The sequence below is a fragment of the Dipodomys ordii genome, unplaced genomic scaffold (assembly GCF_000151885.1).
Source record: "Dipodomys ordii isolate 6190 unplaced genomic scaffold, Dord_2.0 Scaffold183, whole genome shotgun sequence".
In the NCBI taxonomy this organism is placed as follows: domain Eukaryota; kingdom Metazoa; phylum Chordata; class Mammalia; order Rodentia; family Heteromyidae; genus Dipodomys; species Dipodomys ordii.
The window spans coordinates 394,602-408,976 of NW_012267399.1; the positions used below are offsets into that span (position 1 = coordinate 394,602).

General features: G+C 47.6%; 1 protein-coding gene across 1 annotated transcript; it reads right to left on the bottom strand.

The window, feature by feature from the left end:
• Nucleotides 1-11,730: 11,730 nt before the first annotated feature.
• Nucleotides 11,731-13,468, bottom strand: Myod1 (myogenic differentiation 1). Its single transcript, XM_013034134.1, has 3 exons — nt 12,842-13,468; nt 12,283-12,361; nt 11,731-11,996 (listed from the first exon to the last, which is right to left on the bottom strand). Exons 1-3 carry the CDS (start codon nt 13,466-13,468, stop codon nt 11,731-11,733), a joined length of 972 nt encoding a protein of 323 aa, XP_012889588.1.
• Nucleotides 13,469-14,375: the final 907 nt, after the last annotated feature.

Here is a 14,375-nt window from a genome sequence, read left to right on the forward strand (position 1 = left end):
CCCAGCGCCGCTCCCGCGGCTCGGGGGGGACCCGCCGACGCTCCGCCCTCAGGGAGTGCCACTGGATGGGCGGGGGCTCCGAGCGACGTCTGGGCCCGCGCCCCCGGGTCAGATTGAGGTGAGAAGAGCGTCGGCACCCTCTTCTTTCCTTCCCTACCAAGGACTGCCTCACGCTCCAGATAACACCTCTCACCCATCTACATCTGGCCCCCAGAACGCTCCCTGAACAACCCATCCTGGATCCTTGGGCCCTTTCTGCCCCTAGGCCCTTATTGGCTTCGTCCTCTAAGAGTGCCTCTGGACTCTGGCCCATGGCTCGCACTGCACTGGTTCACCCACACTAAGTGGGGGTCACTTACAAAGAGGGGAGCAGCTGCGCCTAGGCCTCCTGAACATTGACAGCCCCTCCTCCCCTTAGAGCTTCAGCACACCCTAGGATGTGAGCCTCAGTGTGTCTGGGGGCTGGGTGGGAGTAGCTGCCTGCTGGGATTTCTACAGCTTCAGAGCTGATTCTGGGAATGGTGGTTCCAAGCTCAAAGCCCTCCAGCCCCATGCTTGTCGCCCGTGCCTCAGTGTGCTTAGTTGAGCAGTAATTCTTTTACTCCTTACTTGTTCCGGATTCTGTCCCAGGTACAGGAGTACAAGGGACAAATCAGCCCTTTACCCCTAAGGGGCTCCTGGCCTTTTGGGGAAGTGGCACGTGGGATTGGGCTGGAGTTGGGGAAGTCAGGCCCAGCTCCAGGGGCTTGCTGGGCTGGGAAAGAGGCTTATTGATCCCAGACCAACTCAATCGAACACAGGCTGCCTAGGCAATGGGCGATTTAATTAAGACAATATGAAGCTCTTATTACCTGTTGGCACTTGCTAACTGTGCAGACAGCTGTCCTTCGATAGTGACAGAGGATCTGGTGAGCCTGAGGATAAAGCCATGGCCAGTTTCTGTCTTCAGGAGAATCCCAACCCAACTCCAGTGAAATCTGTGTGTGATGTAGCAAAAGGTGGGAGAGGTAGAGTGGGCAAAGGGCAGGACAAGAAATGAAGGTTGGAAGAAAGCCAATGGAATAGAAAAACAGGCAGAGACAAAAAGATATCTGGGGCCAGGGTGGCATCTCCTTCCTCCACAGATTGAGCTGCATTATTTCTCAAAATAAGAGTGGTTTCACCATTTTGGAGTTGACTAGTGAGAATCCCACCCCCTAATCATGAAGGGACCCAGCCTGACCCATCTTCAGATCTCCAGGACAAGACTCTTAGAAAGCTCTGCCCTGTTCATAGGAAATAATGAACAGAGAAATGGAGACCCCCCCAGAAGCAAGAGAGAAAGATCAACCCGGGGAAATGGACACAGCCCCAACTGGGAGCAATCAAGATTGAGAGTGGCAAGAAAGAGCCCTCTCCTGACCTTTCTTTCCTTATAGAGAAATATTGAGTCCACCTTCTACTTCAGGAAATGTGTGATGCCAGTAAGAGGGACCCAGGCTACCCCTCTTCCTTGCCTTGCAGAGGTACATGGGACCAGAGTTCAGCTCCATAGCTTTTTTCTGTAAGCTCCTCTGGGGCTTCCTCTCTGATTCTTTCCCTAGGGCCCACGGCATAGAAGTTCCTTATTAAAATAGGTTTTTTGAGAAAGGCTGGGAGAGAGACTGGGACTTGAGAAGCCCAGTCAGACTAACGAAGTCTAGGCCTTCTAATGGAGACTGAGTCAGGAAGAGCCATCCTAGAATTCCCCTCAGGCAATTACCTACTGGTGAGTCCTAATGGGGACTTGCACTTTGACCCAGGTAGAGTTATGCCAGGGTCAGAGGGAGAGGGGAAATAAAAGAGTTTCCATCATACCCTAAGAGGAGCTTTCCTAATAGAAGAGGTGTCCCAGAGCTGTCCCACACTGTGCTACTTTAGAATTCTCACTTCAATCCCAAGTGACAGGCCCTAGCCCAGGCCCTGAGGCATGCCCACCCGCTTCTGGATCCTAAGCAGGACATAAAAGTTCCTTCTCTCACTTCTCCTTCACACTGAAAAGGCTGGCATTTTCAGAAAGCTCAGAAAAACCAAGATACCAACACAGAAGGAAAAATACCAAAGAAACAGTCAGAGTGGGGAGGAGCTGATGACCAAGTCTTAGCTTCTTCCCCATACACATTGTCTGCAGACCCTCAGCCCAGCTGAAAAGTACCTCTTTTCCATTTTTGAGCAATCCTCACTTTGTCTCCATAGAGGATGGTTTATTGTCTGTGCCAAGGGTCTTTAGTGGCTGTGGCTGCTGGAGGGGGAGGGTGTCAATACATCCAATGCTGATGATAATACATGAGAACATACTGCCTGATCCCAATTTCCACTCCAAATTTGACCTTGGCCCAATTATTCAACCTCCTGTTGTCCTAGCTTATCATCGGATAGGGTTAATATTCATCCTTATATATCATTAACTCCTAGCTCTGGAACTTTTCTTGCTCAAGCCAAAGAAGAGAGGGTTCTGGGCTTTTGGAAGGCCGCCTTTCCCCCAACCTGGGAATGTCTAGTGGAAGAGCTGGTATGGTTGGAGGTTAGAAAACAATGAAATGAGGCCTGAAGCCAAGTTTGGCCTATGTTCTCACACCTGGCACTTGCAGACTTTAGATCTGGTCCTGCTGGGCTCTGGAACTAGCCCAAGTCCAGCCCCCAGGCCTTTGTCAGGGTTGGCACATCCTCCATGCTGCCCTCTCAGGTCCAGAGCCTCAGCATTCCTGGTGGGTTGGGCTGCCATCTTGTGGCCAGGCCTGGAAACTAATCTAAGCTGGAGTGTTGGGAGTAGGCTTTGGGTAGGCCCTGCTGGGTGAGTTGTGGGATTGACAGGTGTCCTGTCCCAGATAAAACTTGTTCCCTTCAATGAGTGAGGGGACAGAAAACTTAAAGATGCCCTTGTGAGAATTTGATAATTTTGGCCACAGGATCTATCATTTAAACTGTGATACTGGTACTTTAGCCTGACTGAGCAAGAGTGGGGAGTACAGCTGTTCCTTCTTGTAACTTGTGGGATGGGGGCTTCTGGATCTCTTAGACCAAATGAAGCCTAGAAAAGGTAAAGAACACTCTGGCCACATAAGGAAGTACCTAAACCAGAATTCTTCACTGATAACACGTTGGACCAGATAATCTTTTATTGGGGGACTGTAAGAGTGCTCTCATGTACATTATAGAAGGTTTAGAGGCCTCCGTCAACTAGACGTCATTCTCTCCTAATCACAATCTTGCCGACTTTCGGACTCAAATGTCCCTTGGGGTCAACAATTTCCTGCAGTTGAGTGGATCACTGATCTAATCAGATTTAGTTACAAATCTCCTTTTTTCGTAAACCAGTTGCTTTGTGTGACTGGACTACCATTTCTCTATTTGTGTAAAGGGAGGGTTCAATGAGATAATGTCTAACAACTCCTTCTTCCTTTTCTCCGTTCCCTTAGGCTGCCCCTGATACCATCCCTGAGCAACCAGTCCCATCCACCTCTCAGTCTTAGGCTTTGGCTGTTCCTCAGCCTTAGGGTATCAGCCTTGGGCTTGACCATTGGGAAGATAGGTCTTTTTCCTCCTCCCTTCAGCTATGGGAGAGAGGTGGAAGCTGTGGGTGGTGAAAATTGGTGCGGATGGCCAGGGGTGCACAGTGGGGGTGGTATGGGCACATCTATGAGTCTGTGCTCCCCCACCCCATGCCCCATGCAGGGTCACTGGATATATATGGCAGCTCTGAGGCTCATCTGCTGGGATCTGGCAGTTCTCCTGGGTGTACCCTGTGGCACAGGAGTAGGCACCTGTGTATTATCAACCCACAAGTGGACATAGCCAACAGTGTACCATGATGAAGCCAGATGGTTTGAAGCCTGAAGTCAGACATTGTTTAGGTCTCTCTTTAGAAAAAAAGAATTAAAAGAGAATATTTGCTTAGAAATTAGAATGAAATACAAAATTTTAAGTGCTGATACATACAACAAATTAAAAATCCAAGCAGCAGGGAGCAAGGGGAGTAAAAAAGCTTTTTAAAAATTCAGAAAACCCATTTTCGATCAATTGCCTAATACCCCTATCTAATACATTTAAGTAGTTACATTGGAAGCATGAAGTATGCCAGCAAAACAGTTGCAAGTTTTTGGCAATTATAAAATGGTATTTAACAGAACACTGATGCAAGCTCCATCAGAGATGACTGGAAATGAAATATTCAGCCCCCTATATAACTATATTTTTCTATGAATGAGAACTTGATTTAAATTTCCACATGAATTTATCAGACACGGTTGGTAACTACAAAATACCACTAGCACAGTGCTACTTACAAATGCATTCATGAAATGTAAAGGGTCTGAGTAGATAAAAGGTCCTTCTCATGTTTGAAACAAGGTCTTGCTATATTGCCTGGGCTGGTCTAGAACTCAAAAAAAAATCATCCTACTATCTCAAAGACCAAGTAGGTAGAAGTAGAGTAGTTGCAGGATACCATGTCCAGCTTTAGAAGAGGAGCAAAACTGGCAAGCTCACATTTCCTTATTTCAAAACGGACTATAAAACTACAGTAATCAAAACTGTGTAGTAACAGCCTGAGGATAGTTGTGTACATAGATTGCTTCCTGCATCCAGAGATGTCCAGACACTTTATAGGTAATTAAATTTTTGACAAGGGTGCCAAGATAAATTCAATGGAGAAAGAATAGTCTTCTTAATTAAAAGCTGCTCGAACAACTGACGATGCACATGCAAAAGAGCAAATTTGGGCCCCTTCCTTGCACCATATAGAAAACTAAAAATGGATCAAATTCCTGAATGTAAGAGCTAACATTGCCAGATGCCGGCAGCTCATATCTACCTACAATCTTAGCTACTCAGGAGACAGAGATCTGAGGATCTTGGCTTTAAACCAGCCTGGGCAGAAAAACCTGAGAGACTCTTAACTAATTAACCAGCAAAAAGCCAGCACTGGAGGCAGTGCTAGAGTGCTACCATGAGCAAAAACGCCAAATGAGAACACAAAGCACAAATACCTATGTATGTACGTACATACATACATATGTACATAAATAAACTATAAAAGTTTGGACTTGGTAATTGTTTCTTGTTTAAACATTAAAACTTGAGAAAAAAGAAAAGACAATAATAAACTGGACCAAATAAGATTGAAATAAAAAACCCTTTTGTGCTTCAAAGAATCACTATCATAAAAGAGAAAAGACAGTCTGTTGAATGAGAGAATGTTTGCAGATCACATATTCTAGTATCTAGAATGCATAAAGAATGCTTATGATTCACCAATATATGAAGATAGACTGAGCACTGGTATCTTAAACCTGTAATCTTACCTCCTTGGGAGGCTGAAATTGGGAAGATCTTGGTTTAAGGCCAGCCTGGGCAAAAAAAAGTTTATGAGACCCCCCCCCATTTTAATTGAATCTGGGCACAGTGCCAAGCATCTATTAGCCATAAGGGCATGCCTGTAAAATAGTTAGATCATTACACAGTTGCACCCAGGCAGGAAGCATTTTAAAATAACCAAGAAAGAAAGGAGCTGGAAGTGTGGCTCAATGCTAGAGTACCTGGACAAGCGTGAAGTCTTGAGTTCAAATCTCAGTACATGAGGAAAAAAAGTAAAAAGTAGCAAAGAATTTTAATAACAATTTCTTCAATGAAGATGAAAATGGCCAACATGACAAGAAGTATGTTCAACATTATTAGTCATTAAGGAAATTAAACTCAAAATTTCAATGAGATAATTCTATATATCTTTCTTTATAGCTCTGATAAAATAGACAATATTAAGTGCTGTCAAGTATGTATGTGGAGAAATTGGAACTCCCTACAAAGTTGAAAAGAATATAAAATTACGAGGCTTCTATGAAAAAACAACTAAATAATCTCTCAAAAATTAAGTTATTATTAATTAAGTAATTTCAATTTTAGGTATATACCCAGAAGAACACATGTATACATTAAAAAAAGAAGAATAAGGGTGAACTAATTCAGCAGTGATACTTACTAGACACTATGTTGAAAATGAACTATACAACTTGGAGGTGAGGAGGTTCAGTAGGGAAAATTTTTGGAGAAAACAAGGGAAGAGGTGACACTGTTCAAAAAGAAATGTACTCATTACCTGACCTATGCAACTGTAACTCCTCTGTACATCACAATAAAAATAAATTAAAAAAGAAAGAAAAAGTAAGGAAAAAAGAAAGAAAAGAGAGAAGAACAGAAAAGAAATAACCGATCTAGATTGTAGGCTTGGATCAATTGGTTAAGCCAAAGTCAGGTACCAAGTTCTAATCCCAGTCTTGGACCAAAAATGAAGAAAAGAAATACAAAGGAAAACTTGTACATGAATGTTTATAACATCATTATTCCTAAATGGATAAAACCAAAATGTACATCAACTGGTGAACATATATGTGAAATGTGATGCATCATACAATGCAATTTGGTTCATTCTTGAAAAAAAGTGATGTGTGTACACAAGCTACAATGTAAATAAGCTTTGAAAATAATGTCAACAGAAAGAAGCCCTACACAAACGGCCACATATTGGTTATTGGCACAAACATCCAAAAGGAGCAAATCTACAGAGACATAAAGTAGATTAATAGTGACTAGGGTCTGGAGGAAAAGAGATCGTTGTGGGTGATAGGTAAGTTTCTTTTGTGGGTGATGAAAATGTTCTGGAATTAGAAAAACATTGTAAATATGGTACAAACTACTGAAACACACACTTTAAAAGGGTAAGTTTTATATGAGTGGTCTCTTAATTTAGAGTTTGGGGACAAATAAGATAAAGAAGGTTCAGCTAACCAAGAAATGATAGTTATTCTATGCTGAGAAAAAAATCCAAGTGTGTATGGTTTTCTATTTCTCTCTCTCTCTCTCTCTCTCTCTCTCTCTCTCTCTTCTCTCTGTCTCTCTCTGTGTGTTTTGTTTTTGTTTTTTTTTTTCCGTTATGAGGCTTGAACTCAGGGCCTGGGCACTGTCCCTGAGCTTCTTTTGCTCAAGGTGAGCACTCTACCACTTGAGCCACTTCCGGCTTTTTCTCTTTATGTGGTACTGAGGAATTGAACCCAGGGCTTCATGCAAGCTAGGCAAGCACTCTACCACTAAGCCACATTTACAGCCCTGGTTTCCTATCCCTTATCTGTAAAAGATCGATTGTGTTATCTTCTTTTTTTCTTTTCCTGAACCGCTTTAAGTGAATCACTAAAGAATTTAAAGAATTTCAGAACTGGGATATACCTTTATTTAAATCACTAATTTATTTCACAAGTGAAATTTAAGCAGGTTAGGTCACATTCTCAAGGGCCACAGCTGGTCAGTGGTACCATCAGGACTGTATCTCAGGCAATTTTGGAGCCATTCATGTATTCTAGACTCCTCTGCTTCTGGGAAAGTACCACAAGAATTAAAATCCAGTGCTAAGTGTTGTCTGAAGCAATGCTAACGATATAAAAATGATCCTATTTAGAAACAAATATTGAACAGCCTGATACCTAATTTTTTAAAATAGTAATGGTGTGTGCAGGCGGTTTAAATATTTGACAGTTGAGGAAAAACTAAGCTAGAATCAGCTTGCTCCTCATTATCAAATCATCATCTTTGTCTTTATGTTCCTCCTCCTCTCCTCCTTTTTCTGCCTTCTTCCTCTTGCTCTTTCTTTTGGCCTTTTCCAGTCTTGTGGACTTTTTTCCACATGCAGTGCATTTCATGATTGCCTCTCCATATGGTTTTTTATCATATTTTCCTGCAGAGAATGGAGACCATTCAGACTTTCTTTCACCTTGGTTCATCAAAACTTGTTTTGTACCATTGATAATTTTACAAAGCTGCTTTTAGGCTCACAACTCTATTGAAAATGTCATGCACATTTTTAGGATTGGGGAAACCTTAATCAAGTTTCTTTTCTCTGTGGGCTGGATGAGCTCAAGACAGTTCGAATGTTCTTGTCACTGACAAGTTTCATTATAGATTTTGTTGGTGTTGTTGAGGTCTTATAGTAGCATGTGATGAATTTTATGCTATGTTGATATCCATATTTTGTGGCAGATGAGCAAAATATTAAAAAAATTTTCAGTGTATCCATATAATATACTATTGCCCATTGATTAGATTATCAAACAATACAAGAGTCTTTTGCATAATTCTATTTTAAAGTTTCTTTTAATAAACTACTTCTTGGCATAATCTAAATATATATTTAGGTGCAATTATCTTCTCTGTTAGAATCATTTTAATTCATCTTTTTCAACATGATTGCTTCTGTTTTATATTTCCTTTATTTAAAATATATTCCACTCTAAATCAATTTTTTTCTTTTAGGTAGGACCTCAACATGCCCATAAATGCCACCTAACATAAGACAATGCCATAATAGAAAGACACAATGATTATAACCGATTACTTAAAGTAATTTAATTTGGTAAACTAAGAAAAATAGGCCATATGAACATATTTATAGGGCTCCCAGGGCCTAAAGTGGAGAGCATGCAAAGGAGGGGGCCTGAAGCGCTTGCTCTGTTGGCTTCATGGTATAGCAGCCTCGGGCAGTACAGTCTATGTTTGTGTGTGCTTTGTGTGAGCACACATGTGTAGGATACATGCATATGTGCTGGAAGGCATGGTGCTGGCGCTTCCTCAGATCTAGTCTGGGTAAAAATGGCCTCAGGAAGAGCCAGTCATAGTCATGCGGTCTCAGGCCTGTAACCCCAGCTACTCAGGAGGTTGAGATCATAAGGATCTTGGTCTTTGGCTGACCTAGTCAGAAAGTAAGAGATCCTATCTCTGAAAAATAATGAAAGCAGGAAAGACCTGGGATGGGACCTCAAGTGATAGAGCACCTGTCCAGCAGGAATGAAGTCTTGAGTTCACCAAAAGAAAAATAATGGGTCCTGAAGTGAGGGACATGTCAGCTACAGTGCTAATGAAGTTCGACTCAGCTATAATCTCCAGAGGTAAGGAACAGCCAACAGGGGAGCCAATTCCCATTCTTCATGGCATGATCTAACTCTCTTCTAGCTTCTCGGCTGAGAGCACATCTCTGTCTCTGGATCTGCTTGGCATGGATTCAAATGCTGCCCCATGACTCTAGCTTGAGCTTAATGGAGATAAATGAGATAACCTCCAAACTGCTGGAGAAAACTAACATGGACTAGGAGAAGGCGAAGACTTTTGTGAAAAACACAGGCTCAGCTCCTAGACACTGTGGTGCTTCTAACTGTGCTTCCAACTCTGCTTCTACTCCCTGAGCTGCCTTTGTCCTTCCAATACATCCATTCTGGAATTTAAATTAGTTTAAATAAGGCTTCTGTCACTTGCAGCTTGAAGTGTCCTGATTAAACTTATCCCCATCCTACATTTCCTCCTGAGGTCTCAGTTTCCATAATGGCACCATCACCCACTCAGAAGTAAAGCAGAGCCTGAAGTCATCCATGGCTTTTTTTCTCTTCACTTCCCTAAGGACCTCAAAACACAAGGTACTGTGAAGTTATTCAGGTTGTCACTGCACAAGTGCACCTGAATAAGTAGATGAGTGGGAGCTATGTCCAGCTTACCTTCTGCTTATGGAGCTGTGAACTCTGATACAGGGCAGTGTCCCTGGGAGTAAAGGGATAGTTGGCTTCTTCGCTACAGAAATTCTGCTTCCTCCCCTCTTCTTCTGCTTCTCTTCTTATTCCCCATTCTACTTCTCATTGTACCCTTCCATTTTTCCTTAGAGCACTTCTCACTTTTTATATGGCTCTCTGTCTAATGGGTATTTCCCCTGTCCTTGAAATTCTTCTCTGCATTCACAACACTCATGCATTATTTGGTACAATGGTCTCCAATTCTTGTCTATCCTAAATCACTGTCCCATTTGTCTATCTCAAGTTATGTTCCCTATTCATTTTGGGAGACCCACTGGTCTTTCTAAATGTGTGTGTGTGTGTGTGTGTGTGTGTGTGTGTTTTCTTTTGTTTTAATTGCTCTGTGGCTCCTTATTACTCTAGGGTAATGCTCAAATGACATCTATTGCGTCTTTGCCTTTGCTGTTTCCTCCTTCAGCTTTGTCCCTTCTCTAGGAGCATCTTTGGGTCTATAAAGACACAGCTTTCTCTCTTTTACCTCAGGCCTCCGTACCTGCTATTTTTTTTTTTTTTGCCTTGGAGCACCTTAATTTGGCGACTTATTCCTGACAATTCCTTCAAGACTTAGAGATTCACTAGAGATTGTTTGTCCACACTCCCACAGACTGCTCCTGTGGTGTTCCTCTGCCACTCCTCCACCCAATTATATTGCTTAATTCATTGTGATGTAACCAGCTACTGAATGACCCCATGCTCCAAATCTGTGGAATACACAAAATCATAAAGAAGCAAAGAACCCAAGGTACATCTGGAAACAGCACCAAGAAGGCAAGCAGAATGCTCTATGCAGTTCCTTGGGGGCCTGGGCTGGGGCAGCACAGGCTAACTTCAGCATGTAGCAAAGCTGGTCTTTCTCCAGTGTGTTTCCTACATCCCCAAGGGCCTACCACTTGACAAAGCCTTGAATAATGGGGCCATAAGACACAGAGCAGTTAAATGTGGAGGCAATGAGGTCCTAGTGGCAAGTACATATGAGTAGGAAAGAACTGGATTCAGGTCCTCCTTCTTTGTGCCTTGGATCCAGGGGAGGACAGATGTGCTTCTGTGTGTGTGTGTGTGTGTGTGTGTGTGTGTAAGGTTATTACTCTCAACTTTACAAACATAGCTGAATCACGGAGGGGCAGGGAGTTTTTGGAAAAACACCAATAATTAGCCCTAGGTATCTGGGCAGAATTAAACCAGAAGCTCCAGAGAGTGGGGCCTGACAAGGATTTTTTTTTTTAGCTCTGATGTTGTCGTGAATTATACTATCGGAATGAAGGTCAGATGACCCTCTGGACATACTTGGAGACGCGCAGGGCTCCTTCCTTGCCTAGACAGCCTGCGGCCTCATCTTGCAATACATCTTCCGCCTACAGGGGTCGCTGCGGGACAGCGGGCTCGGTTGGCGGAGTTTCCTCCAGATCCCGCCCCTCAAACCAGGGAAAGCCAGGGAGCCACGGCAGTTATAAATTAGGTTATTTATTTCAAACACCTGATCGAGAGCGCGCGCGCGCTCACACGCCTTTTGTAGAAACATACAAATTCCCTGCTGCACCACACACCATGCTTCAGAGATAAATACAGCCCTACGGGCTCAGGCTCTGGCAAAGCAACTCTTATGTACAGGTATAGATTACAAAAAAAACAAAGTATTACAAAAAAAGTGGTCCTGAACCGCGGGATGGGTCACGCCGGTTACCCTGGGGCCTGGGCCGCACCCCGCAGGCGGTGGGAAACATTGGATGTCCCGGTGGGCACGGAAACAGCAGAGGCCACGCGCCCCGAAAACATCACCCGAGCGGGGCTGGATGTGCGAGGGTCTCACCCCCAGGCGAGAGGCGGCGGGGAACAGGAAGGGTCTCCCCGCCAGGACCCGCTCTGGATCGCCGAGACAGCCCGAGTGGCTCGGCAGGGGGCTCCAGAAGTGCTCCGTGAGGAACCTAGCGGGGATTGCGCCCTGGTTTGGGGTGGGGGAGCGGCGGGGGCCCGGGGGTGAGAACACATCAGGTTCCTCGGAGGCCTCGCTTGTTTTAAAGCGCGGTTGGCTTTTTAAAGCTCCGTCTTCCGGAGGCCGGGGAGCTGGGGCGCACCGTGCCTCGGGCGGGCGGACAGTCCGGCCGCCCGCTCCTCACAGCACCTGGTAGACCGGGTTCGGGTTGGCGCCCGCAGGGCACCGCGGGGTGGCGTCGGGCGAGGCGGGGCCGGCGCCGCCGGGCTCATCCTCGCCGGGGGCGGTCGCCTCTTGCTGGGCCGGAGGCGATTCGTGCGTGGCGGCGTCGGCGGCGGCGGCGGCGGCGGGGGCGAGCGCCGCGGGGCTCTCGGTGGAGATGCGCTCCACAATGCTGGACAGGCAATCCAGGCTCGACACAGCCGCTCTCTTCCCGGGCCTGGGTTCTGCGAGGGGGAGGGCGGATCCATCAGCGGAGGAAGTTGGGGGGTGGCGGGGTGGGGATGGGGGCCAGGGGAAGCCATGGCGGGGCTCTCCACTCTTGGGCTTTGTGCCTTGAGTGGGTGTGTGTGTGGGGGGGATGGTGGTGGTAGAAGACTTTTAACAGAGAGAGTCTGGAACCATCCAACAAAAGTTCGGGCTTCCGGGGTGGGGGCTGCACTGTGGTTTGGGGAGGGCGGTGGGGACTCGACGGCAGAGAGTTTGGGTCGGCTCACGGGCTGGAATACGCACCGCTGGGCTCCTCGCTGTAGTAGGTGCCGTCGTAGCAGTTCCGCCGCCGGGCGCCACTCAGGGGACCGTTGTATTCCACCTGCTAATGGCAGGGAAGGGACAGGCTGAGCTCCGCGGGACCTCGCGGGGGGGCGGGGAGGGGGAAGGGGCCGGGGCACCAGTCCCTCTAGCTAGCCGTCCCCTCCCCGCCTCCCCAAGTTCTTCCTGATGATGTGGTGGATGTCAGGTCAGAAGGAGCGTGACTAGAGCGTGGAAGCATACAGGGGCCAAAATGGGGGCAAACGATCGCCCAGAAAGACCAATGTGCATTTTGGAAGTGAGGGTACACTGGGGAGATGGCTAACTTGCATGTTGTGCAGCACTATGCTAACAGCGCCCCCGCCCCTCCCCGATCGGGCTGAAGCCTCGCTCCCGCGCGCTTCTAAAGCGTTAGGCTACCCAAGCGACCCCTAGGAAAGGCTCCCCCCGCCCCTTCTCCCCTCGGGCCAGTTCCCTAGCTCCGGAACGCCTATCCCGAAAGAAAGCTGCCTTCACCCGCCCGCCTGGGTCCCGGCCTTACCATGCCGTCTGAACAGTTGGAACACGGGCTGGACGCGTCCGAGTCGCCGCTGTAGTGCTCGCCACCTCGGCCTGGGGGCAGCGGGCCGGGCGCGTAAAAAGCGGCGGCGCCCGGCGGCGCGGCGTCCTGGTCTCGCAGCAGAGCCTGCAGGCCCTCGATGTAGCGGATGGCGTTGCGCAGGATCTCCACCTTGGGCAGCCTCTGGTTGGGGTTGCTCGACGTGCAGCGCTTGAGCGTCTCGAAGGCCTCGTTGACTTTGCTCAGGCGGCGCCGCTCTCGCATGGTGGCAGCCTTGCGGCGGTCGGCATTGGTGGTCTTCCGCTTGCACGCCTTGCAGGCCCACAGCAGGCAGCGGCCGGCTTGGTGGTGCCCGCTGGGCGCGCGCACGTGCTCGTCCTCGCGAGCTCCGGGGACTGGGTGCACCACGGCCGGGAAGTGCGAGTGCTCCTCGGGCTTCAGGAGCGCGCCCACATGCACAAGGCGCGGGTCCAGGTCCTCGAAGAAGCGCAGGTCGGGGGAGTCAAAACACGGGTCGTCATAGAAGTCGTCTGCTGCAGCAAAGGAGCAGAGAGAACCGTCGGGGCCCGTCAAGTCTACATCTCTGAGCGGTGGTGACAGTAGCTCCATATCCCAGTGGGTGGCAGCGCGGTCCCGGCTTCGCCCAGCCCAAGCCGAGGAGAGAGAGTTGTAGAAACTTTCCACCACTCCCCGGGAGCACTGGCAGTTGAATGGCAAAATGCCGAGGGTTTGAATGCACACCCGACTGTCCTCCGCACTGCCCTGGCTGGTCGGGCTGGGGAAGGGGAAGGGTCACAGTGTATTGGGGATTCCTCACCCCTAGATTCGCGCCAGGAGCCCTGGGCTATTTATCTGTGGTGGCCTTAACGCCCGGGAGCTGGAGCGGACTGCTGGGGGCGGGGGGAGCCCGAGGCCAATTGGATCAGAGTAGGGCGGAGCCTGGGGTCCCCAGAGGAGTGTCTCTCCGCCCCCCCCCCCCCACCATTAGCGCTTGTGCGCTCTGGCAGCTCCCTAAGCCACGAAAGAAGCAAAGTGGCAGCCCAACGGGACTGCACTGGGCTATCCTTACCCTTTCCAAATCTTTCCAGCATTTGCACCCTACTCCAACGTCTGCAAAGAAAGCTGCACTCTCATCTCCGAGCTGACTTTGGGCCCCAGTCTGTCCCCTAATTGTGGAGAATCCAGGACTAGAGCTCGGGGGTTCGGGGGTGGGGGGGAGGAGGGAAATCACATCTGAGGCAGATTTTTGGACAGAGACTCAAAGCAATAGGGCAGAAGCACCAATAGAGGGGAGATAAAGAGACTGCGAAAGATACACCCGAAGAGACGGAAAGGCAGAGCCAAGGGCAGAGAAGAGCAGGAGAGACAGTTAAACTAAGTGGGTCTGCCTGAGCCAAATGACTACGTGATGACACCCAGCCAATCTTGGTGACACTCAGCCAGTCTTGAGCCTGAATGTTGCTCAGAAGATCATGGATCCAATCCATCTGCTCTGAACGCTGAGAAACTCAGCCAG